Raw genomic sequence first — 26,335 nt, 5'->3', positions numbered from 1 at the left:
TTACCTTAAACCTATGTCTCCAAGTAATTCTCATTTCTACCCTGGGGGAAAAGATTCTGACTATCTGTTCTATCCAGGCCTTTCATAATTTTTTGAAACTTCCATCACGTTGGCCCCTCAGCCTCTGATATTCAAGTGAAAACGAAGCAAAGTTTGTCCAATCTCTCCTCGTAGCTAATACTTCTCAACAGCCAACATCCTGATAAATGTTTTCTGTACCCTGTCAAGTCTCCATATCCTTCTGGTGGTGTGATGACCAAGAACTGTGTGCATTATTCCAAATATGGCCTAACTAAAGTTCTATATAGCTGCAACATGGCTTGCCAATTTTTATGCTGTATGCCCCATTTGATGAAGGCAAGCATGCCATGTGCTTTCTTGTCCACTTGACCCACTTGTGTTGCCAGTTTCAAAGAACTGTAGATTTGTAAGCTTGGAGCTCTATGTATGTTAATACTTCTAAGGGCTTTGCCATTTACTGTTTATTTTTGTCCTGCATTAGACCTTTCAAACGGAATCACCTCACATTTGGGATTAAATTCCAGCTGCCGTTACTCTGTCCAAGTCTCCAGATTATCAATATTTTGCTGTATCCTCTGGCAGAGGGATATCCTCACTGTCTGCAGCTCCCCAATCTTTGAATCATCTCCAAACTTAGTAATTAGAACACCTACGTTCTCCTCCAAATCATTTATATATACAGAGAGTTCCCAGCACTGATCCCTGTGGAACACCACTGATCACAGATCTCCAGTCAGAAAAATACCCTTCCAATGCTACTCTATCTTCCATGACCAAGCCAGTTCTGTATCCATCTTCCCAGCTCACCACAGGGCCCATGTTCTTCATCTTCTGTATGCCTGCCATGATGGACACTGCCAAAGCCGTTACTGAAGCCCATGTAGACAACATCCACCATCCTGCCCTCATAAATCATCTATCACTTCCTCAAAAAAAACTCAATCAAATTGGTGAGACACAACTTCCCCAGCACAAAGTTATGCTGCCTATTGCTAATAAGTTTTTTTCCCAAATGTGAGTAAATCCTGTCTCTAGTAATCATATCCAATAATTTTCCCACCACTGCCATAAGACTCGTTGACCTGTAATTTCCCGGTTTATCCTCATTGCCTTTAAACAAAGGAACAATGTTGGCTATTCATCAGTCTTCTGTGACCTTGCCTGTGACTAAAGAGGACACAATGATTTCGTCCAAGATCTCAGTAATTTACCCTCGCCTCAATATTGTGGGATAGACCCTGGGGACTTGTCTACTGTAATGCTTTTCAAAACAACCATCACCACCTTTTTCCGAATCATAGAACCCTATAGTACAGAAGGAGGCCATTCCGCCCATCGAACCTGCACTGACCACAATCACACCCACACATTTCCCCTAGCGAATACCCTTAACACTAAGGCATAATTTAGCATGGCCAATCCACTGAACCCACACATCTTTGGACTGTGGAAGGATATCGGAGGAAATCCACACAGACATGGGGAGAATGTGCAAACTCCACACAGACTGTTACCCAAGCCGGGAATTGAACCCGGCTCCCTGGTTCTGTGAGGCAGCAGTGCTAACCACCTTGTATATTGACATGCCCTAGAATATGAACATTTACTTTCTAGACTCACCATCCATCATGCTGCCCTCCCCCTTTGTGGATACCGATGCAAAATTGCCGCCAAGAACCTCGTCCACGTAGTCTAGCTCCATGCGTACATTCCCTTCTTTGTCCGTGACTGGACTTGCCCTTGCCCTAACTACCCTCTTGCTCCTTTTGAATATTATAAAATGCCTCGGGATTTTCCTTAACTCTGTTTGCCAAGGATGTTTCATGGCCCCTTTTAATTATCCTAATTCTTTAAGGGCTCTGCTTGTCTTTGGTTTCCTAAACCTTGCATGTGCCACCTTTTTGACTGAACTCTCAATTCCTCTTGTCAGCCAAGATTCCTGAATCTTGCCATCTGTATCCTTTATTATTGTAGGAACATACTGGTCTTGAATTCTCATCAACTGTCTTTCAAAAGATACCCACATGACAGATGTGGCCTTACCCCCAAACAGGTGCCCCCAATCCACATTCCTCAGTTCCTGTCTAATGTTGTTGTCGTTGGCCTTCCCCCAATTTAATACCTACTTCTGAACAGGCAAAAAAAACTGTACTACGCTTAACTTCAGTGCTGTTGGTGACACTTGGCGTTTGGATTATTAACCCCCTGCCCCTTCACCGCCAATGTCCTTGGCCTCAGTGAAGAAAACATTTTTGTTGAGGAGTATTTTTGTTTAAATTGAGTTTTTGAGAGCTTCTACCACTGATAGAAACACTCTGGCACCCCAGAGATCATGACTTCAAATCTGACCACGATAAGATGTGATTTATGAATTTGTTAAATCAGCAAAGGATGTAAAAAAAAACTGACCAATTATGGTAATCGCTCTAGAGTTTGCCAAAGTCCTCAGTGAATGGAACTTAACCACATCCGGTCTCCAGTAGACAACTCCTGAGTTCTAGTCCCAAACTCGAACAAAGTGGGCAATGAATAACCTGCATCTCCCATGTTCTGAGAATTCAAGAGAATTGCGTTTATCTACAGGAACCTGCAGTGGATAAAGCATATTAGAATTTAGCTTATCTCAATGGTGAAGATGCATATGAAAAGCAAAATATTTGAATAATATTCATAGGTTAAACATTTAGTTTCCTGTCACCTTGGTGTCAGTGATTTGTGTTCAGTGAGAAATTGTGAATTATGAGTCTTTAAGAGCTGCGTTCTTTCATCTTGCAGTGCGTTCAGAAGAAGCTCTGTTTCTCTTGGCAACCTGTTACTATCGCTCAGGGAAAGCATACAAAGCCTACCGGCTTTTGAAAACACATAGCTGTACTACCCCTCAGTGCAAATATCTTCTTGCCAAATGTTGCACAGATCTTAGCAAGTAAGTAAATGGAAATAAAGTTTGAAGGTAATCATAACTTTTAAAAATTCTAAACAAATTGTGCTAGAGGCTGTAATTAGGTGCTGCATAACAAAGCTCAGATATGTGGTGCTGTTCTCTGAATGCAGAAGGTCATGTCTCATTACAATCATATGCTCCATTGGCACTGGGTGGGTGAATGGCTTTGGTTCATTTAACTAGATCTAGTAATGCATTGCAGGCAGGCGTGCTACCCTGGGTCTGTTTGTCTTAATCCAGATTCGCAGAGTAATTTCCTAGTGTCCAACACTGAAAAGATGCAAGTTGATGCAAGTTGATGCAAGTTGATGCAAGTTGATGCAAGTTGATGCAAGTTGATGCAAGTTGATGCAAGTTGATGCAAGTTGATGCAAGTTGATGCAAGTTGATGCAAGTTGATGCAAGTTGATGCAAGTTGATGCAAGTTGATGCAAGTTGATGCAAGTTGATGCAAGTTGATGCAAGTTTCTTCTGTTGCCTTTGTTTCCGTGCTCACTTCTTTGGGCAAGAGTCCTTCCCCCAATCCACAGATCCTTTCATGTGTCTCCAACATTCTGTCTCCAATTGGACACCCCCACCGGGACAACTATCTGCCTTGTTCTTTTAATTGGGAACTATCGCCGGGACATTGGCTGCCTCAATTTTTCTGCCCCCCTCACCCATTCCAGCCTCTCTCCTTTCCAGTTTTCCACTCTTTGCTTCCTCAGGTCCATCCCTGACATTGTCATCAAACCTGCTGACAAAGGGATGCTGTTGTCATCTGGTGGACTGACCTCTATCCCACAGAGGTTGAGTGCCAACTCTCATACTTTCTCCTACTTACCCCTGGACCATGACCACAGCACTGAACATCAAACCGTTATCTCCAACACTGACCTCATTTCCTCTGGATGCCTCTCCCCTCATAGCTTCTAACCTCGGCATCTCCCAACCCCAGACAGCCCGCTTCTACCTACTTCCCAAAATTCACAAAAAGGACTGTCCTGGTCGGCCCATTGTGTCAGCATGCTCCTGCCCCACTGAACTTAATTCCTCTTAGCTTGACTGCATCCTCACTCCATTTCCTCCCCACTTACATCCGAGATCCCTATGATGTCCTGCATCATATTGACAGCTTCCAGTTCGCAGGCCCTAACTGCCTCCTGTTCACCATGAATACGCAAGTCTCTACACCTCCATCCCACACCACGACAGCCTGAGAGCTCTTAGTTTCTTTCTTGAAATGAGGCCTGAACAATTCCTATCCACCAACACTCTCCTCTCTTGGCTGAACTTGTTCTATCTCTCAACAACTTCTCCTTTAACTCATTCCACCTTCTCCAAATCAAAGGAGTAGCAATGGGTCCACGCATGGGTCCTAGCTACGCTTTTTTTTATGGGGTATATGGAACGTTCCTTGTTCCAAGCCTACAAAGGTCCCCTCCCACAACTTCTTTACCGATACATCGATGACTATTTTAGAGCTGTTTCATGCTCTCAGCCAGACCTCGAAAAACTTTGCTTCCAGTTTCCACCCCTCCATTACCTTCACCTGGTCCATCTCAGACACTTCCCTTCCCTTCCTTGACCTTTCTGTCTGCATTTCTGGCAATAGACTATCTACCAATATCCATTACAAGCCCACTGATTTCCACAGCTATCTGGACTACAGCTCTTCACACCTGACATCCTGTAAGGACTCCATGCCTTTCTCTCAGCTCCTTCGCTTCCTTTGCATTTGTTCCAATGATGCCACTTTCCAGAGTGATGCTTCTAATATATGCTCCTTTTTCCTCAACCGTGGATTCCCATCTACAGTTGTCGACAGGGCCCTCAACAGCGTGCAGTCCATCTCTCGTGCCGTGACCGTCGCCCCCTCCCTTCTCCCCCAGAACAAGAATAGAATCCCCCTTATTCTCACATTTCACCCCACCAGCCTCCGCGTGCAAAGCGTAATGCTTATTTTCGCCAACTCCAGCATAATGCCACCACCCTTCATTCTCTCTGTCGGCATTCCGCAGAGACCATCCCCTCTGGGATAACCTAGTCCACTCCTCCACTGTATCCAACACCCCTCCTGTCACTCATGGCACCTTCCCATGCAATCTCAGAAGATGTAACATCTGTTCCTTTACCTCTTGCATGGTCCAAAACATTCCAGGTTAAGCAGTGTTTCACTTGCACCTCTTTCAATTTGGTCTATAACAATCGCTGCCCCTAATATAGTCTTTATATTGGAGAGACCAAGCGTAGACTGATCGCTTTGCTGAGCACCTTCAGTACGTGCGCAGTCAGGACCTTGACCTTCCGGTTGCTTGCCATTTGAACACAGAATCCTGCCCCTGTGCCCACATGTTTGTCCTTGCCTTGCTGCAATGTTCCAGTGAAGCTCAACGCAAACTGGAGGACCAGCATCTCATCCTCCAGCTAGGCACTTTACAGCCTTTTGGTCTTAACATCGAATTCAACAAGTTCAGATGATTTGCTCTACCCCACCTCAACACCTTTTGTTTTCATTCTTTTTTTTAAACTGTTCTCTACCTTTTATTTCTTTATTGTCTGCCTTCATTTCTCTTCACTCCCACTCTTTATCCTCTTTCCCTTAGCTTTTCTCCCCCTTTTCTAAATCTTATCTCTGTTCCATCTATTTCCCTCCCTTTAGCTTCTCTGCTGGTTGGCCATTCACACCACTTATTCTCTCTGTGAACAGCTATTAGGAGTCTTTTCCACTGGTTTCTGTGGCTATGACTCATCTTTCATTCCCTCCTCCTGCAGTATAAATATCTTCTACTTTCTTTGCCTTCTAGCTTTGGCAAAGTGTCACTGGACTCAATGTCAGCTCTTTTCTCTCCTTACAGATGCTGCCAGACCTGCTGAGATTTTCCAGCATTTTCTCTTCTGGAAGTTAATGCTTGTGTCCTGCTTAAAGGAGGTGTCGTGCATGTGCTTGCAGTATCAAATTGAATAGATCCCCCTTGTCTCTGATGAATGAACAATCATGATGTTGAAGTCCCAGGATGATGTTTAAAACTTGGTTTTGATGATTCAAACATTTGAAGCTTGCTGAATGTGGACCACCAGTTTTTATACCAGATAGTGCATAACAAAGCTTCAGCACTCTCCTTTTTCTTTCTTGCCCCCCTTCCAAATCCATTAATCTTTCATCTCTATCTTCCCCAACTTTCTGATTGTCTTGATTTTTTGGTCTTTTGACCTTGGACATTATAATTGAGATTGCTAACTTCAAATAAAGCAGGAAGCCAACTTGGAATTCTCTTGGCCGAAATGGCTGAGCCACCTTAATTTGTTGATCATTTGACAAGCTGACCCTGCCAATGTTTTAACTGTTCATGATGAACCATGCTTTACTGTCCTGGTGAAGGAAGTCCAAATGATCTTTGGTTTAGACAACTTCTTTTAAGAGAGCTATTGCCCAATCTCCCTCCTGTTTTCCTTAGGTGCTATTCCTTGGTTGAATTCTTGCGGCAGGATGCTGTTTATTATTCTGTGAAAAATATGGAATGACATGCTGAGAGTAGATGGCAATGAAAAGTGTCCTACCACCAGGGATTCAGTATATAATAGGCTTGGAGCTACACTTAAGAAGTAAATTCTCTAAAATTAAAATGATGTGCTTCAAATAAATGTTTGGTGGCTGTGTTGTTTATTTTTGAACCTAAATTGCCCAGAGAGGCTGGAAATTTGGACTGCATTTTTGCTGACTTATCTAGGTTATGGCAGGAAAAGAGTTGCTCTCACTGTCTACAGGGATTTAACCTTCTAACTGGTCACCTATTAAATGATCTCTGAATTGTAATGCCTTCAGTCGGGGAGGAAGGTAACTTATTGTTCTTGGTCAAGCAAAGATGGGGGGAAAAGAACTCCAGTATATGGAGGAGAGAGTTGTGTTTTAAAAAAGACAGCTTTGTTTGACCCTACCCCAGCTATCTTCTCTTATTGTTCTAAAATAATACCCACTTCTTGTTTCCCTAGGTTGGCCGAAGGAGAACAGATTCTAGCTGGTGGAATATTGAACAAGCAAAGAAGTCATGATGACATTGTTACAGAGTTTGGAGACTCGGCTTGTTTTACTTTGACTTTATTAGGTCATATATACTGGTAAGGCAACATCAAACTGAAAGAAAAAACAAAAAATGTGCAGGTCCGAATTAGTGAGCGTACCAGAGTAGCAAAGGGTGCTAAAGCAGTTGGTAACAGCTCAAAAAGGAGTATGAAATAAAACTTAGAAGGGATACCAAAATCAGCATAAACCATGTGTACAAGTACATTGCCTTGATCATCCTTTTTCCCCCAATGTGGGCTCCTTAAACTGGGATGATGTCAATGAAAATAAGGAAATGGCAGATATGCTGAAGCATGATTTTGCATCAGTTTTTTTGCTAGTGAAAGAAGGAAATTATCAGGGACACAAACTCTGCAAAATTGATATAAGTAAGATAACTGCACTTGAGAAATTAGTGAAACAAAAATCCCAGGACCAAGTGGTTTCCATCCAATGTTTTAAAAGAAGGAATTGAGAACATGGCAGATGCCCTAAATATAATCCTTAATTTAGAAACCATTCATTTAGACTGGGAAATTACATGTCTCACTTTGCAGTTTAAAAAAAGTGAAAGGGAAACCAATCGGCCTAATGTAAGTTATTAAGAAATTTAGAGTATTATTAAGTTTAGAATGACGGAACATCTTGAAAGTTTCAGCTGGTCAGAGAGGGGCAACATTGATTTATATAGGTTAGGTCATGCCTGATAAATCTGATCCTTTTGAATAGTGACTAAATTAATAGACAGAGGAATTACTATGTATTTAGTCAACATACCTACTTCCAGAAGGCCCACGTGAAAGACTGTTAGCTAAAATTGAAACTATTGAAGAGTCATAGAAGTTACAGTGTAGAAACAGGCCCTTCAGCCTAACTTGTCCATGCTGCCCTTTTTTAATGACTAAGCTAGTCCCTATTGCCTGCATTTGGCCCATATCCCTCTTACTCATGTAACTAAACACTTTTTAAAGGACAAAATTATACCTATGTCTACTAATACCTCTAGTAAAAAGTCTGACAACACCAGGTTTTAGTCCAACCGATTTATTTGATAATAGATTCACAAGCTTTCGGGGTTAGTCCCTTCGTCAGGTGAATGGAGAGTTCTGGCCTCAGACAGAGCATATAAAGCACAGACAGTCTGTCTGTGCTTTATATGCTCTGTCTGAGGCCAGAACTCTCCATTCACCTGACGAAGGGACTAACCCCGAAAGCTTGTGAATCTATTATCAAATAAATCGGTTGGACTAAAACCTGGTGTTGTCAGACTTTTTACTGTGTTTACGCCAGTCCAACGCCGGCATACCCACATCATTACTAATACCTCTGGCAGCTTGTTCCAGACACTCACCATCCTCTGAGAAAAAATTGTCCCTCTGAACTGTATTTCTCCCCTCACCTTAAACCTATGCCCTCCAGTTTCAGACTCCCCTAAATTTGGGAAAAGATATTGACTAACTGATCTATGCACCTCTTTATTTTATAGACCTCTATAAGATCAGCTGTAGGTTTCCTACGCTCCAGAGAAAAATGTCCCAGTCTATCTGGCCTCTCCTGAGAACTCAAACCATAAAGTCCCGGCAGCATCCTAGTAAATATTTTCTGCACTCTTTCTAGTTTAATAATCCCTTCCTATAATAGGGTGACCAGAACTGTACACCATATTTCAAGTATAGCCTTACCATGTTGTTCGTCCATTGTCATCGATGAGGACCTCGACACCATTAGTCATTTTGAGGCTGGTTGAGGTGTGTCCGAAGATGACTGATCAGGCCAATTCGGGCATGGAATGCCCTGGCACATATTGAACAGACTTGTATAGACACTGTAGTTGTTGCACTGGTGGCTCTGGACTTGCACAGCTCGCGCTTAAGTTGTGCTTTGGCAATACACCTTGCTTTGTGAGCTTGACCACCTTTGTGGATGAGGCAGCACCAGGTAGGGCGGTTTTGTACCAGCGTTTCCCAGGTGGTCGTGTCAATGTCAAGCAACTTAAAGGAGAGCTTGAGTCTGCCTTTGAAACGTTTCTTCTGCCCTCCATGCGAGCGTCTTCCAGCAGAGAGTTCCCCAAAAAGGAGCCGCTTGGGTATATGCTTGTCTGACATACGGATAACATGACTTGCCCACCTGATCTGAGCTCTCATCAGCAGTGTGTGGACTGGTGGTAGACTTGTTCTAGAGAGAACTTCAGTGTCTGGTACTTTGTCTTGCCATCGGATGCATGATATTCTGCAAAGACAAGTCATGTGGAAATGATTGCACTGTCTTGCATGACTTTGATACACAGTCCACATTTCACAGGCATACAGGAGGGTAGTGAGTACCGCGGTGCTGTTGACCTTCAGTTTTGTTGCTGGGCTGATTCCTCGACGTTCCCATACAGTGGAGCGCAGAAAACAGAACTTGCCTTTGCTATCATGCAGTTAACTTCTGTATCAATAGTCACTGCTTGGGAGAGGGTGCTGCCAAGATAAGTGAACTGGTCCATTGCCTGTAGTTTCTGCCCTTCGATTGTGATTATGGGTTCATGAGGAGCAGGCTGGTGCATGAGTTCGGTCTTTTTAATGTTGGTAATCCCAAAGTTGTCACAAGCCCTTTATCTAAGATAAATATCCTGAATCCTGATTAAAATGTTTTTACTTTCCATTTACCAAATGTCCCTTTGCCTGCCAACAGACTACCCCCATTAACTTTTGAAATTTCCTGTCTATACCTTCAAAATTGGCTCAATTTAGAATTTAAACTTTTGGGCCAGATCTATCATTCTTCATAGCTCTCTTAAAACTAATGTAATTACGGTCACTGGTCCCAAAATGATAACTTACTAACACTTTTGTCACTTACCCTTCCTTATTTCCCACGAGGAGGTCAAGTTTTGCCCCCTCTCTGGTCGGGCCATCCACATTCTGAATGAGAAATTCCTCCTGAGAATACGCAAATTTCTCTCCATCCAATCCTCTAATACTATGGCTGTTTCAATCAATGTTGTGAAAGTTAAAATTCCCTACTATTATCACCATATTTTTCTTGGAGCTGTCTGTAATTGCTCCCCAATTTTCCACTGACTATTGTACAACCCTATTAAAGTGTTCTCCCCCCTCTTATTTCTCAGAATTAAAGGTCTTATTCAAAAATGGAGATAAGAGTTGTTTTCCAGAGATGTGGTGAGAGTGACTACCAAGGCAACATTTTACTAAGTGTGGCATCAAAGAAACCTAAGAAGACTGAGTTCACTGGGAATAGGGGGAAAGCTCTCCATTGGTTGGAGTAATGCCGAGCACAAAGGAAGTTGGTTGCGGTTGTTGTAGGCCAATCAGCTCAGCCTCAGGACAGGAGGACATTGCAGATGCCCAAACTATAATTCTCAAGTTCTCTTGATTTGGAATCTATTCCTTTGGAAAACTCTGTGTCATTTTGCTAGGCTGAGCAATCTTCAGCTACTTCATCAATGACCATTTCTCCTTCAAAAGTGGGGATGTTTGTTTTATGTTTGCATGTTTGGGACAATTTGTGATTTGACAGAGTGAAGCAGTCCATGTCCATCTGCAGCAAGGCCTGGGCAACATTCATGCTGGGGCTAAGTGGCAAATTTCTTTTTGCTAGTACTTTTCAACCAAGAATCTGACCATCTCCTTAACATGGAACAGGCATAACCATTAATGAATTTCCTTCCATCAACGTTGTCTGAATTAGTGTTGCCCAAAAACTTAACTGGAATAGCCATGTAAATGCTTTGACTACGAGAGCATGCCAGAGGCTTGGAATTCTGCAGTGAATAACTCCCCTCCTAACTCTCCAATGCCTGTCCACCATCGATAATGCTCAAGGCAAGAGTGTGATGGAATACTCTGGCTTGAATGAGTGCAACTCCAACAACACTTGAGAAGCTTCACACCACCCGGGACAAAGCAGCCCATTTGATTGGCACTCCAACCACAAACATTCACCACTGATTAAAAATGGCAGCAGTGTGAACCATCTGCAAAATGCACTGCAGCAACTCACCAGCACTCCTTTGACAGCACCTTCTGTGATCTCTACCATTTGGAAAGAGAAGGCATGAAAGCACCACCATCTGCATGTTCCCCTCCCAGTCACACATCGTCCTAACTTGGGGCTATACTGTCATTCTCATAGCACTCATGGTGCAGCTGCACCAGATGGCTTGCTCACTACCACCACCTCCAGGGCAAGTAGGCATGAGGAACAAATCATGACTTTGCCAGCAACGTCCACACACAATGGAAGAATTTGGAAAAGTCGAATCATCACTTACCTGGACAAGTGCTGCACCAACAAGTCTGTTTGACCTCATCGAAGGCAAAGGAGCGTGTTAGATCAGCATTCCCCTGTCACAGTGGCTGCAGTGTATACTCTGCAGAAACTCACCAAATTTCCTTTGACAGCCCCTTCGCCTGCAAACTGTAGCATCTCGCAGAACAAAGGCAAGAGAAATGTGAGAAATGTAAGAAACCACTTGCAAATTTTTCTCCAAGTCTCCCACTATCCTGCTGTGACATTTGAACTGTTCTTGCTGTTCTTTCACTGTTATTGAATCCTGGAATCAGCTGCCCAACATCAATCACCATGAGGCAATTCCTCCAGCCCAAGAATATCAGGACAGGGGGCTGAGGAGCAGAAGCCATTTTGATAAAATCATGGCTGAGGCCTCACTTCACTTTTCTATCTGCTCCCATTAACTTTGACTTCCTTGTCTATCAAAAATCTGTCCAATTCCATCTTGAAATTACTCAATAACTTTGCTTCCATTAATTTCAGGGGAGGAAGTTCCACAGATTATAATAATCCTCTAATAGAAACAAACCCTCCTCACCTCCACCTTAAAAGGTACAAGTCTTATTTTTAAAATTTGTTGCTTAACTTTGGTCTATGCCACAAGAGGAAACATTCTCACAATATCCAGCCTATTAAGTCCCTTCAGGATTTTGTATGATTCTGTAGGACCACCTCTCATTCTTCTAAACTCCACTGGATGCAGTTCAACCTTCAAGATAAGTCCTCCATCCCAGGATGAGTTGAATGAACCTTCTCTGAGCTACTGATGCAATTATGTTCTTTCTTGAATGAGGTAACGATAACTCCACCAGATGTACTCTAGGTATAGTCTCACCAAAGCTTGGTAGAATACAGTACTTTGATATTTTTATACTTCACCCCCTTGCAATAAATGCCAATGTTCCATTTGCCTTCCAAATTGCTTACTGTACTTGCTTCCAAACTTTCTGATTCATGTACCAGGATCCCCAGATCTCTGCTATTGACTTAAGGAATCTTTCTCCAATTAAATAATGTGCTGTTTTTCCATTCTTCCAAACTTGGCAAGTTCAAACTTTCCCGTTTCATATTCCATCTGTCACATTTTTGCCCAGTCACTTAACCTGTCTACAACCCTTTGCAGACACACAACCTCCTCTTGACAACTTGTTTTCCTACTTCTGTTGGTGTCATCAGCAAATTTGGTTACCATGAGTTTGATCCTTTATCAAAGTCATTAATATAGATTGTAATATTTGAGGCCTTGGTCCTGATCCCTGCGGCACTGAACTAGTTCAAACTTGTTACATGAAAAAGACCCATTTATCCCTATTTGCTAACCAGTCCTTCTGTGGTAACCCAAACCAAATGTTTTTATTTAACCTTTGTGGCACCTCACCAAGTACCTTGTTGAAATACAAGTTCACCACATCATCCATGCTAATACCATTAATCATTCCTCTTTCTCTGTTGAACACATCCAGTACTTCACACTTCTCCTTGACTACAGTATCTGCACTGTCCGCCAGTTTTGTAAATGCACAAAGTACTCAATGAGAATGATTTCCACATCCTCTGCCTCCATGCATATTACCTTTTTGATGTTTTTGGGCCCAACTCTAAGGTTTGAAACTATAATTTTTTACCTTATTTCACCGTGGATGATATATCATTCTCAGTCGTCTTCTCACTGGGATATATCTTTGTCCAGAGCCATTAAGTATCTCCTTCAAAGTCTGCCACTGCATTTCCCTTGTCCCTTTAACTTAGTTTCCTGGTTCACTTCTGTCACTTTGGTCTTCATACCCTTATTTGAATTTAAATGCTAACGGTAAAACTCTCACACTTCTTCCCTTCAATCTGAGCATGAAATTCTGCTATAGTATAATTGCTATTTCCTTGATTCCCCTTTACTTTGAAGTCATTGATCAATCTTGCCTTATTGGCGATTGATAGGTCGAGAATAACATGCTCCCTGATTGGCACCCAAATATACTATTGTAAGTAATTGTCTTGAATACAATCTTTGAACTGGGCTACCTTTGCTAAACTGATTTGTCCATGAAGATTAGAGTCACCCAGAATTATTATGGTATTTTCCTTAGAAATCCTTTTTGTTTCTTCCTGTATGCTATGTCCTCCAGTTACTTTTAGGGGTCTTATAAGCTACTCCTGCAAGTGACCTCTTAACTCTCCAATATCTTACCTTTACCCAAACTGATGCTGTATTTTGCCCATTTGAGCTAAGATGATCCCTACTTAGTAGTTATTGCAACACCTTTTACTCTTCAATATTCAGGTTCAAGCCATGGTCACCTTGCAACCATGTTTCTGAATGGCAATCAGGTCATACATATTTCTATCTGCAAACAACTCATCTATTTTTGTTACTATTGCTGCATGCATTCGGATTCAAGGCTTTTAGCTGTTTGTCTACTATTTTTTGCTAACTCTGGCTTTATCTGCTGCTGAATTTGTGTACGTTCCTATGTTCTGTCAATTCCTACCACGTTCTGGTATCGTGGCTGAAATTGCTACTCTGCTCTATGGCTTTGGTTTTCTTCGTTTTACCACATCTTCTCTTACATAATCCCTTCCCCAACTAGTTTAAAGTTCATCTTATTGCCTGAGTTACAATTGCTTGCCTGAACACTCATCTAGCATGGTTCAGGTGCAGATGCCCCAATGGTATAGCTCCCCTCTTAGCCCACTACTGTTGTCAGTGCCCAATGAATTGAAACTCATTTCTCCATACTAGCTTTTGAGCCACGCATTCAACTCTAATCATATTTACTTTCCATCAATTTGCTCGTGGCTCAGGTAACCATCTGGAGATTGTAGCTTTTAGATTGTGCTTTTTAATTTAGAAATTAGTTACTTACACTCTCTATAGCATTAATTTCCAAGTCCTGTGTCAAACTTTGGTGGACCACAGCAGCTTCCCATGGAGAGTTCCTCCTACAATCCTGAGCAGATGTACTGAACAATGGCACCAGGCAGGCAAGAATCTTCTGGACTCTTATTCTCAGTTACAGAGAACTGTGAGCTTGTCCCCTAATTGCTATTCACTCACTGCTGCAATGCATCCCTGCACCACTTGTCATGGTCAATTTGCTTGTCTACCTTACGATCTTTGCTCTTATCCATACAACTGAAAGAGCCTCACATGTTGAGTAACGAGAAAAGCTGAGGCTTTCCACTTTGATCTTTTGATTCCCTCACTCAGTCGCACCCTCCTGAGTAAATCAGATGACCCTAGCTTTAACGGTGTGACTGCCTTCTGGAACAAGGTATCTGGGTAACTTTCCTGATGTATCACTGTGTCTGAATCTCAGACTGCAGCTCATTTCCTCTGACTGCAAACATATTTCCTCTGGATCACAGTAGTGTCTGAGTTTCCATGTGTTACAGCTGCAACATATCACCTGCCCAACCACACATTATATTTGAATTAAATAATCATTGTCTTCAATTTTAATTGATGTCTCTTGTCCTGCCTCCGCTTGTATTCTTATTTCATTATTGTTGAAAAACAGGGACATGTTGAAGATTTTCACCTTGTACTCATCATGTCACTTTGCTATAAGGGGAAAACAATAGTTTATACTGTATGAGAAGTGAGTGCAGATTGGTTGGCAAGTAGACATTTGGTAGAGGTGTGGCTATGTAGAACGCACTAGGTGCCTGACAACCACCAAGCATTGTTTGAAATTTAAATCCGGAAGCTTGACCCTAGTTATTCAGGGAATCACTCTGAGGAATAAATTAGCAAATGCGTGTGCATGTTCTTTCTGTCTGCAAAGAATAAGGCCCTGTGTATTAACACATGTAGCTTTTCGTACATGCAAACGTTCCACACTGCGAGCTTGATTGGTGATCTTAAATTGGCTGTCAGCACAACTCTTAGCACATTGAGCATTATTTGGAAAATGTCCAATTGCAAAATCACAGCCAACGTCAGACTCTTTGCATGAGTGCTGTGTGTAGTCTGCACCTTGTCTGTTGCAAACCATGGTTGGGACACGTTGTTTTATGCAATCTGCCATTCATTGGGATGTATGATGTACATACTTGGCATCACACTGGCACTGAAATTCATTTACCACATTACTCGTTTGTGTGATAGGCTGAATATTTTTTCATCCTGTTAATGGAGAATACCACTCATGTTGCAACTGCATAGCAGCAATGTGAAACATTAGTCTCACCTGTTGCTTAAATTTTTGAGATATCTTGCCCTCCTACAATAGTCTGAGACAGGCTGGACACTTTTCAGGGCCGAAAATGGTGGCCTTTGGTCTGTCTGATTTTGCACTATATACAGTGCAAAATGTTGTGATCAGGGTAGACATCATCTCGCAGGATGTTTCTAATGCGCCCTATTTCAGCATCAAACCTACATAATGAGCAAATGCTCAGAGCCCTTTTTGCAAGGGTGCCAATGAAACTGATCTGCATGTGGAACTGTAAGAATCCCAGCATGAAAATTGACAAGTAAAGGTGGGCTTTCATACGCCATCTCCCAGTGGAATTCAATACATAGTAACAGTACCATCCAAATATCGGGAAAATGCAAGGGGTAGGAGGTTAGGTGTCATTTGATCAAAAACATACTTCTTATGGAACCCAACAAAGATATTTGTGAAGCTGGGCTAAGGAGATCCCGTGTCTACATGATTGATTTGGGCATACACTGTTAAAACTGAACTGTGCATGTAACTGTGTTCATTAGTTCACTGAATACTGCTTCATGCAATGATGGCAGGTCTCGATCACTATGATATAGTGCTGCAGTGCAAGTATATATAGGTCGACCAGAGTCTACTTGCTCTGGTGAACTCGTCAGCACTTTCTTCTCATGCAGTATAAGTTGTTGCTTTCCGCTTATCAATGTCCTTGCAAAGTATTCGATTGCAAGATGTGTTTGTTTTCTTCTAGCACCACTAGGTACTATGTAACCAAACGACTATTCTTATTTCAATTAATATTCTACTTAATTCAGGAATTTAAAATAGGTTAATTAGGAAATACTCAGCAGCCTAACACCTTCCCTGCGATATCACATCTCGATTCTGAACACACAGACCAGCAACAAGAAGCTGGTCCCGCACGGTCTGCCTGATGTCTTGCTGTGATCTGGTACTGTGCTCTCTGCCTTAAATTTCATTTGCCACTTGTCCGCACGTTCCGCTGACATTACAGGTCTGCACTGTCTGCTTCACAGTTCGTTTCTCTGCACATTGTGAAATTATGCCCTGTACACCATGTTCTATATAATGGATATATATCAGGAAGTGCAAGAGTCCTAACCCTGAACCCTGTAGAATTCCAGTACAAACCTTCTTCTTTTGACAAAACATCCATTAATTGCTACTTTGTCTTCTGTCATTCTGCCAATTGCTTATCTATGTTTCTGCTGTCCCTTTTATTCCAGGAGCTCTAACTTGGTTCGCAACTCGTTACATGGCAGTCTTATCAGGTGAAAATCAACAGCATTACCATCTTCAGCCATCTGTTATCTCATCAAAACACACCATGTTTGCTAAACATGATTAGTCCTTAATAAATCTATGTTCGTTTTCCTTAATTAACCTAGACTGCTCAAGTGACTTCTTAATTTTGTTCCTGATGTCCATTTCTAGAAGTTTTACTGGCTCTGCCTATCTTCAGACCCTTTTTTGAACAAGGGTGTATGTAGTACTTGGAATTCCTGAGCCCTGTTGCTCCACTGCTGAATCAAAAGGAAGACTGCAAAATTGTGACGGTGCTTTTCCAGTCTACTCTATCTTCTGTATCCTTGAATACATCTCAAATGGCCCTGGTGTCTTATTAGCTTTTAAATACAAACAGCCTACCCAATGCTCCACTTACTTACGTTTCACTAGAACCCGGGCAGCATGATACTTAGGAAAGAGGGATGCAACATATTCAGTTAATTCTTCAGACATTTTTCCTGCCTCCAAGCTGAAATCCTGTTTTTGGTCCCTAATTGGCCCCACTCCTTTTATCACTCTTGGACATTTGGATTCCATTTTATGTTAGGTAGCAGTCTTGATTCATACTCTCTCTTTGCTTTTCTTTCTTGAATTTTCGCAGTTTCCCTCCAGCCTTTCTATATTGAGCCTAATTCTTGGGTGTATTATCCACCTGACATTTGTCAAAGGCACACCTTTTCTCATCTTATTCCCTGCCTGTTTTATCATCCAGTAAGTTCTGGATTTGTTTGTCTTGTGTTTTACTGAAACATTGACTGTGTCTGAGCTATGTCTTCTCTGATGGCAGCCTATTGTTCAGTTACAGCTTTGTCAGCCAAGCTTTCATTCCAGTTATCTTTCCAGAACAATTCTTAGTCCATTGAAGTTGGCATTTTAAAAAATTCATTCTTGGGAAATGGGTGTTGATAGCCAGGCCAGCATTTATTGCCCATCGCTAATTGCCTTAGAGAAGTGCTCCTGAGCTGTAATCTTGAATTGCAACAGTCCACGTGATGTAGGCACACGCAGCTGTAAGGTTGAGAGTTCCAGGATTTCGATCCAGTGATGGTGAAGAAACACTGATATATTTTCAAGTCAGGAAGGTGAATGACTGGAGGGGAACTTGCAGGTGGTGGTATTTCCATGTGTCTACTGCCCTTTTCCTTTTAGATGGCAGTAGTCATGGATTTGGAAGATGCTGTCGGGGAGCTTTGGTGACTTGCTGCAGTGCATTTTGTAGATGGCACACTTCTGCCACTATGCACCAGTAGTGGAGAAAATGGATGTTGAATATAGTGGAAAGAGGTGCCAATCAAGTGGGCTGCTTTGTTCTGGATGGTCTCAAGCTTCTTGTGTTGTTGGAGCTTTTCCAAGCAAGTAGAGAGTATTCAATCAAACTCCTGACTTGTGCCTTGTATATGGTGGACAGGCTTTGGTGAGTCAGGAGGTGAGTTACCACAGGATTCCAAGCATCTGACCTGCCTTTGTTGGCACGGTATGATTCCAGTCAATGGAGGGTTCTAATTGACTCCAGTTTTGCTCAGGCTCTTTAATGCTACACTCGGTCAATTGCTGCCTTTCACCTCTGGAGTTCTGCTCATATCCGTAGAATCATAGAATCCCTACACTGCAGAAGAGCCATTCGACCCACTGAGTCTGCACCAACAGCAATCCCACCCAGGCCCTATCCCCATAATCCCACATATTTACTCTGCTAATCCCCCTGACACTAAGGGGCAATTTAACATGGCCAATCCACCTCACCTAATCTTTGGGCTGTGGGAGGAAACCCACACAGACAGAGAAAATGCAAGCTCCACATACACAGTGACCTGACACTGGAATTGAACCTGGGTCCCTGGCACTGTGAGGCAGCAGTGCTAACCGCTGTGCCACCCGTTAAATGCAAAGCACTTGTTAATGTTTCTGTCTGGTTTCAAGTGGGGAACATTTTGCATTTTAAGCCAACATGGTAACCACTACACTACAGAAACAAAGCTGTAATGATACCAGAAGTTGAGTAGCGCTGGTGGAACCCAAACTGAGTGGCAGTGAACAGATTATTGGTGACTAAGTGCCACTTGTTGGCATTGTTGATGATCCCTTCATCACTTTACATGATAATCTAGCCTACGCTGACGGAGTGGTAATTGACCTCGTTGGATCTGTCTTGCTTTTTATGTACAGGGCGTACCTAGGCAATTTTCCACATTGCCAGGTAAATGCCAGTGTTGTAACTGTACTGCAATAGCTTGGCTAGGAGCACAAATCTTCTGTACTATTGCCAGAATAGTCTTAGGGTCTATGCCATTGTAGTATCCAATGCCATCAGCCATTTCTTGATAACACATGGAGTGAATCAAGTTGGCTCGTGTGGCGTCTGTAATACCAGGGACCTCTGGAGAAGGAATTTGAGATGGATCAACCACTGGGTGTTTTTGGCTTAAAACTTGCAAATGCTTCAGGTTTTTCTATTGCTCTGATGTGCTGGGCTCCCCCTCATTGAGGATGGGGATATTTGTGGAGCCTTCTCCACTGAATTGTTTTAATTGTCCACCACCATTCATAATCCTGGCTGTGGCAGGATTGTAGAGTTTTTAGATCTGACCTATTGGTTGTGAAATTAGCAACATAGGGACATAGGAATTAGGAGTGAGAGTAGGCAATTCAGCCCTTTGAGACTGCTGTGCCATTTCATATGATCATACCTGGTCTCTACCTCATCTTAACTCCACTTACCTACCTTTTCCCTTTTATCCTGCTTTGGATCAAATATTTATCTCTTACTTGAATTGATTGATTCTGCATCCACTGCACTCTGGGGCAGTGAGTTCCATAGATTCCAACTCTCTGTGAGAAGTGCCTTCTCCTTATCTTGGTCTTGACATCCCCACCCCACCCTTACTCTGACTTCTTGTCTTGGACTGTTCTAGAAGGGGAAAGTTGCTTAACATTTACTTTACTGATCTCGTTGAGTATTTTTATGTATTTCAGTCAAATCCCCCTCATTCTTCTGTGCTCTAGCAAGTACAAGCCCAAGCTACTCAACCATTCCTCATATGATGGCCCTTTCAAACCTGGATTCGAATGAGTGAACCCCCTCTAAACTACCTCCACTGCCATCACATCCTTCCTCAAAAAAGGTGACCAAAACTGAACACAGTACTCCGTGTGGTCTCACCAATACCTTATACAATTGTAACAATGCTTCTCTATTTTTATTCTAGACTCTTGGCAATAAATGCCAAGATTCTATTTGCTTTCCTTATAACATTCTCCACCTGCACACCCACTTTGAGACCCATGCACAAGGACACCCAGATCCCTCTGCACAGAAGCCTTATGAATCTGTTTGCAATTTAAATAACTTGCCATTTTATTTTTCTGGCCAAAATGGATAGCCTTACATTTATCCACATTAAACTTCATCTGCCAGATTCTCATAGCCTGTCAATATTCATTTGTAAACTTTTTATCTATTCATCGCAGCCTGTTCTCCCACCTATTTTCACGTTGTCAGCAAATTTTGCTATGTTATACTCTGTCCCTCCTTGTAGATCATTGATATAGATTGTAAATAGTTGTGGTCTGAGAACTGAACCCTGGCGCTGTGAAGCAGCAGTGTTAACCACTGTGCTACCATGCCGCCCCGACTACTGTGCTACAGTGCCGCTTGGGATCTAACCTTCTGGATCAGTCTCCTATGTCTTCTTGAAGTCCAGTTGGATCACATCTACAAGATCCCTGTTATCTACCTTGCTGGTTACAGCCTCAAAGAACTGTAGCAGGTTTGTCAAACAAGACTTGCCCTTCACATAATTGTGCTGACGCTGCTGGATTGAGCATTGCTTTACTAGATGCTCAGTCACCTCCTCCTTAATGATTAACTCCAGCAACTTTCCCACCACAAAGGTCAAGCTGACTGGTCTATGGAATTGCTTTGCTTTAACTATTGCTTGCTCCCGATGCTGTTTGGCATGCTGTGTTTTAGCTTCATTAGGTTGACACATTTTTAGGTACACATTGTGCTGCTCCTGGCATGTCTCCTGCATTACTCATTTACCAAGAGTTGATCCCCAGACTTGGTGCTAATGGTAGGGTAGAGGATATGCTGCCGCATGAGGTTACAGATTATGGTAAAGTACAGTTATGCTGCTGCAGATGGCCCACAGCACCTCATGGTTGCCCAGTCTCAATTTGCTGGATCCATTTGAAATCAATCCCATTTATCTCGATTACTTGCTGCTTGTTAATTTTGTCCGTCATGGGTATTAGGTGATATGGGGCATAGTTGGGTTGCAAATTGTTGAAATGGAAAACAGGCCTGAGGGGTTAAATGGTATGGTGAATCAGGCCAGTGACTTGAATTGGCGTCAAAGCCCAGTTGGTATCTCTGGAGTAGGCTCAGGGGCTGGATGACCTACTTCTGCTTGTATTTCGTATATTCTTATGTACGACAATGTATATTAGGTCAGGAAGATAATGGTTTAGTGGAAATCGGTGTACTGAATCAAATTCCTATCTTTCAAAGATCCTGAAAAATATATGGAAAAGGCTGGTGTACCACTATTTCCACTGATGACAACGATATCTAATACCAATGTCAAATTAAAACACCAGCCAAATCTTAATCAGTATTTACACTTAAATCAGTATTTAATTTAATAGGCATTTACTAATTTTTGGATTTTAGAATTTCTCACTTCAACAGAGTAGTCTAGAATGATGTCAGTCATGGTTCTGTCAGTAGTACTCTTCCCTCCGAAACAAGACTTGTAGCTTCAAGTTCAGAGCATAAAAATCTAGGCTGACGCTGCAGCACAGGACTGAGGAATTGCTGCACTGTTGGCAATGTCATCTTTGAGATAGATGTTAAACTGAGATCCTGTCTGCTCTTCCAGGTGAATATAAAAGATCTTATGGCACTGTTTTGAAGAGGAACAGGGGTGTTCTCCCTGGTGCTCTGGCCAATATTTTATCCTTGAATCAACATCACAAATACAAATTATCTGCTTATTATTGCATTATGTTGTTGGGAACTCATTGTGAAAATTGGCTGCCTTTTTCCCTACATTAAAGCATGAACAATACTTAAGATTCCAATTAAATTCTTTTGAATTATAATCTGGTGTTTGTGAAAGGTGTTATGTAAATGTAAGCCTTTTTAAAATGAGTGCTTAACGGCATTCCTCAATAAATCAGCCAGTATGGAATAAAACAGACATTTTGTTTTACAAAAAACTAGCTTATTGGCTTGCACTGTGCTTTTGCCTCAAAGTCATAGAGTCATACAACGCAGGAAAGGGTCCATTGCAGCTTCGCCAGCAATAATTAGCATGAAAAGCAAGCTCATCCCATTTTCCAGCGCTGCTGCTATATCCTTGAATGTTATGATATTTCAAATACTTATCCAAATATTCTTCAAAGTTTGAGAGGTTTCCGGCCTCCACTACCTTCGCAGGCAATACTTTACAGATTCTCACTACCCTCTGATTTTTTAATCAAATCCCCTCTGAATCTCTTGCCCCTCACCCTCAATTAAGTTTAAGTTAATTTAAATTTATTTATTAGTCACAAGTTGGCCTACATTAACACTGCAATTAAGTTCTCTGGCACTTCCTCAGCGAGAAGTCTCAACACCAAGTTAAAGTCCAACAGGTTTATTTGATAGCAAATACCACTAGCTTTCGGGGCTTTTCCCCTTCGTCAGGTGAGTGGGGAGTTCTGATCATAAACAGAGTATATAAAGGCACACACTGTTTACAGAATACTGAGTAGAATGCGAGTCTTTACAACGAATCAAGTCTTAAAGGTGCAGACAATGTGAGTGGAGATAGCATTAAGCATAGGTTAAAGAGATGTGTATTGTCTCCAGACAGGATAGTGAAATGTTGCAAGCCCAGGCAAGTCATGGGGGCTACAAATAGTGTGATGTGAACCCAAGATCCTGGTAAACCTGTTGGACTTTAACCTGGTGTTGTGAGACTTCTTACTGTGTTACCCCAGTCCAATGCAGGCATCTCCACGTCATGACTTCCCCAGTAGCCAGAGAGGAATTAGAAAGTAGACAGATGGTTTCAGATAGATTCCTCTGTAAATTTGGATGAATGGCAACATAATTGGACCTGAGTTGAAACGATTTGGTTTAATCCCTTAGTTGCCCCTCTCCAGCATCTGTTCGGATACACTGAGGGGTAACTTTGCACGACCAATGCACCTAATCAGCGCGTCTTTTGGACAGTGGGAGAAAACCGGAGCGTCTGGAGGAGACTCTCACAGACAGAGAGAATTTGCAAACTCCACACACAGTGACCCAAGCTGGGAATTGAACCCGGGCTTCTTCTGCACTATGTGATTCTGCAATAAATGACTCTTCTGAGAAAAGCAGAGTTGGGTCCATTGATGCTCCAAAAGGCCCCGAAGTTGAACCATACTACTTGAAGGAATTGGATCATTTATGTTCTTGTTAACAGATTTTCTGCCATTTTTGCATGTAGCTTAAATCACATTAGTTCTGTTTTAGTGTTGTCTCTTCTGTTGGATAGCCTTTTATAGATTTTAAATTAGTGATCTATAGTTAGTAGAAATATGGTTAGAGATGCAAGTAAATTTGTTCAATTGTTGGTATTAGAATTGAAGCGTTGCAACGAAACAGTAAAGATTAAAACTGTCAAGAGAGCAGAATAAATATTGTGGAATGTTAGTTCCTTGGTTCATATGAGGTATGAATGGAATCCAAGTAAGCAAGGGATAAAAGAGAAAATGCTGGAAAATCCCAGCAGGTCTGGCAGCATCTGTAAGGAGAGAAAAAAGCTGATGTTTTGAGTGCAGATGACCCTTTGTCAAAGCTCTTTGGCAATTGATTGATTGATTGAAAATCCAAACAATTGTCAACCAGCTGGTTCAATCCTTGATTGCAGTAAGCTAGTTGATTCTTCTGTTTCTATTGCTCCGGAGTGTTACAGCTAGCCTCATTACCTGTTGGTGTGGGCATAACAAATCTGCCCAGGCTCCTCCTTTGCTTCCTCTCTGGATTGTTCTGGCTGTGCTGGACAAGTCACATTCAAACACTCCCTGTTGTCTTTTACTGCACATTTGGGCAAGAAATTTGGATTAAAGGTTGATTTTTGGTGAACGTTTCTCCTCACGTTTAAAGTTGTAAATGAGGCTGAATTCTTGGGATGTGACCATTCCTTGATAGAGCCCATTCAGATTAGACTTCTACTTTGGATCTCTTGGGTTGTGTTTTATGCTCTGATTTAATTGCCATGTTATGATCTAATAATTGTCATTTTGTTTAAACAGTAAAACAGACCGAATGGCCAAAGGATCAGAGTGTTACCAAAAGAGCCTTAGTCTAAATCCCTTTCTTTGGTCCCCTTTTGAATCCTTATGTGAAATAGGTATGTTGTCGAAATGTTTTACAACATTTTTTTAAAAATTGCCAAAAACTGAAGTAGAAGCTGAATACTTTGTCCGTCTCTCCGTTTCAGGTGAAAAACCAGATCCCGATCAAACGTTTAAATTAACATCTCTTCAGAATTTTAGTAGCTATCAACCAAGTTTATGTATGCCATTGGTTTTGAATCACAGCGTGCAACATAGACAACCGGACACTGTATTAATGGAAACACCACAGGACACAATAGTGAGTCTGGTTTAATCCTAGTTTCCTCCATGCTGCTGCATCTTGTACTTCACTGAGCATTATATTCCAGATTTTGCTGTTTCAAAGCCTTGTTATTTCTCTGAATGTGCTTTTAATGAAGGAGGGGATGACACAGTTCAATATTCAATGGTTACTCTTCTCATGTTTGATCCTAAGATGTATTACAACTTGACAGAAGCTTCTTTATGAATTGGCTGACTGGGTAAGAACATAAGAACATAAGAAATAGGAGCAGGAGTAGGCCATCCAGCCCTTCGAGCCTGCCCCGCCATTCAATAAGATCATGGCTGATCTGTCGTTGCTCAGTTCCACTTTCCCGCCCTCTCCCCATAACCCTTAATCCCCTCTCCTATCAAAAACCCATCAACCCGCATCTTAAAAATATTTAGCGAGGCAGCCTCCACCACTTCAACGGGCAGAGAATTCCAGAGATTCACCACCCTTTGAGTGAAGAAGTTCCTCCTCAACTCCGTTCTAAACCGCCCCCCTTTTATCTTGAGGCTGTGCCCCCTAGTCCTATTGTCTTTTTTGAGCGGGAAGAGTCTTTCCACCTCTATCCTATCCATCCCATTCATCATCTTATACGTCTCAATGAGATCTCCCCTCATTCTTCTAAACTCTAACGAGTACAAGCCCAGTTTATTCAGCCTCTCCTCATAGCTCAACCCCCTCAACTCCGGTATCAGCCTAGTAAACCTCCTCTGCACTCCCTCCAAGGCCAAAATATCTTTGCGCAGGTGCGGCGCCCAAAAATGCACACAGTACTCCAGTTGCGGCCTCACCAATGCCCTATACAGCTGCAGCAAGACCTCCCTACTTTTATATTCAATCCCCCTCGCTATGAAGGCCAGCATCCCATTCGCCTTCCTGACCACCTGCTGCACCTGCAAGCTGGGTTTTTGCGACTCATGCACAAGGACCCCGAGGTCCCTCTGCACCGTCGCCTGCTGCAGTTTTTCGCCTCGTAAGTAATAGTCCTTCCTACCATTTTTCCTACCAAAGTGGACCACCTCACACTTGCCAACATTAAATTCCATTTGCCATTTCCTGGCGCATTCGCCCAGCCTATCTAGATCCTTCTGTAGACTCTCCACACCCTCCGCACAATTTGCCGTTCCCCCAATCTTGGTGTCATCAGCAAATTTCGACACTCTACACTCGGTTCCCTCCTCCAGATCATCTATATAAATGGTAAAAAGCTGAGGCCCCAGCACCGACCCCTGGGGCACTCCACTAGTCACCATCCGCCAATCCGAATAGCACCCGTTGACCCCCACTCTTTGCCTCCTATTTGACAACCAATCCTCTATCCACGCTAACACCCTACCCCCAACTCCATGTCCCTCGACCTTCTGCAATAACCTCTTGTGAGGCACTTTGTCAAACGCCTTCTGAAAATCTAGAAAGACCACATCCACCGGCTCTCCTCTATCCACCGCCCTAGACACATCCTCATAGAACTCCAGTAAATTTGTCAGACACGACTTCCCTTTAATGAAACCGTGCTGCGTCTGCTCTATCAAGCAATTCCCTTCAAGATGCCTCGCAATTTCCTCCTTAATGACAGATTCTAACATTTTACCTACCACAGACGTTAAACTAACTGGCCTATAATTCCCCGCCTTTTGCCTGGCACCCTTCTTAAACAACGGCGTAACATTAGCCGTTTTCCAATCATCCGGCACTTCCCCGGAATCTAGCTACGTTTGGAAAATAACCACCAAGGCATCCACTATCACCTCCGCCATTTCTTTCAGAACCCTCGGATGCATTCCATCCGGTCCTGGGGACTTGTCCACAATCAGTCCCTCCAGTCTGTCGAGCACCGCCTTTCTAGTAACAGTAATGTCATTAAGACCCTCCAGTCCTACCACCTTTCTATCGCTAACACCCGGCAAATTATTCATGTCCTC

At 42.4% G+C, this 26,335-nt stretch overlaps 1 protein-coding gene across 2 annotated transcripts in view; it reads left to right on the top strand.

The window, feature by feature from the left end:
* Positions 1-26,335, top strand: part of cdc27 (cell division cycle 27) — a 105,295-nt gene that overhangs the window by 25,235 nt on the left and 53,725 nt on the right. Inside the window, exons 3-6 of one of the 2 annotated variants that reach the window (XM_080213522.1) lie at positions 2,797-2,944; positions 6,935-7,060; positions 24,059-24,156; positions 24,247-24,401. In XM_080213522.1, the coding sequence (XP_080069648.1) occupies positions 2,797-2,944; positions 6,935-7,060; positions 24,059-24,156; positions 24,247-24,401 (527 nt within the window). The remainder of the gene's footprint in view (positions 1-2,796; positions 2,945-6,934; positions 7,061-24,058; positions 24,157-24,246; positions 24,402-26,335) is intronic. The other variant, XM_080213523.1, reaches the window with a different exon arrangement.

Source organism: Carcharhinus amblyrhynchos, chromosome 27, assembly GCF_965287045.1.
Source record: "Carcharhinus amblyrhynchos chromosome 27, sCarAmb.v2.hapA, whole genome shotgun sequence".
Classification (NCBI taxonomy): domain Eukaryota; kingdom Metazoa; phylum Chordata; class Chondrichthyes; order Carcharhiniformes; family Carcharhinidae; genus Carcharhinus; species Carcharhinus amblyrhynchos.
This window is presented reverse-complemented; position numbering and strand designations above follow the sequence as displayed.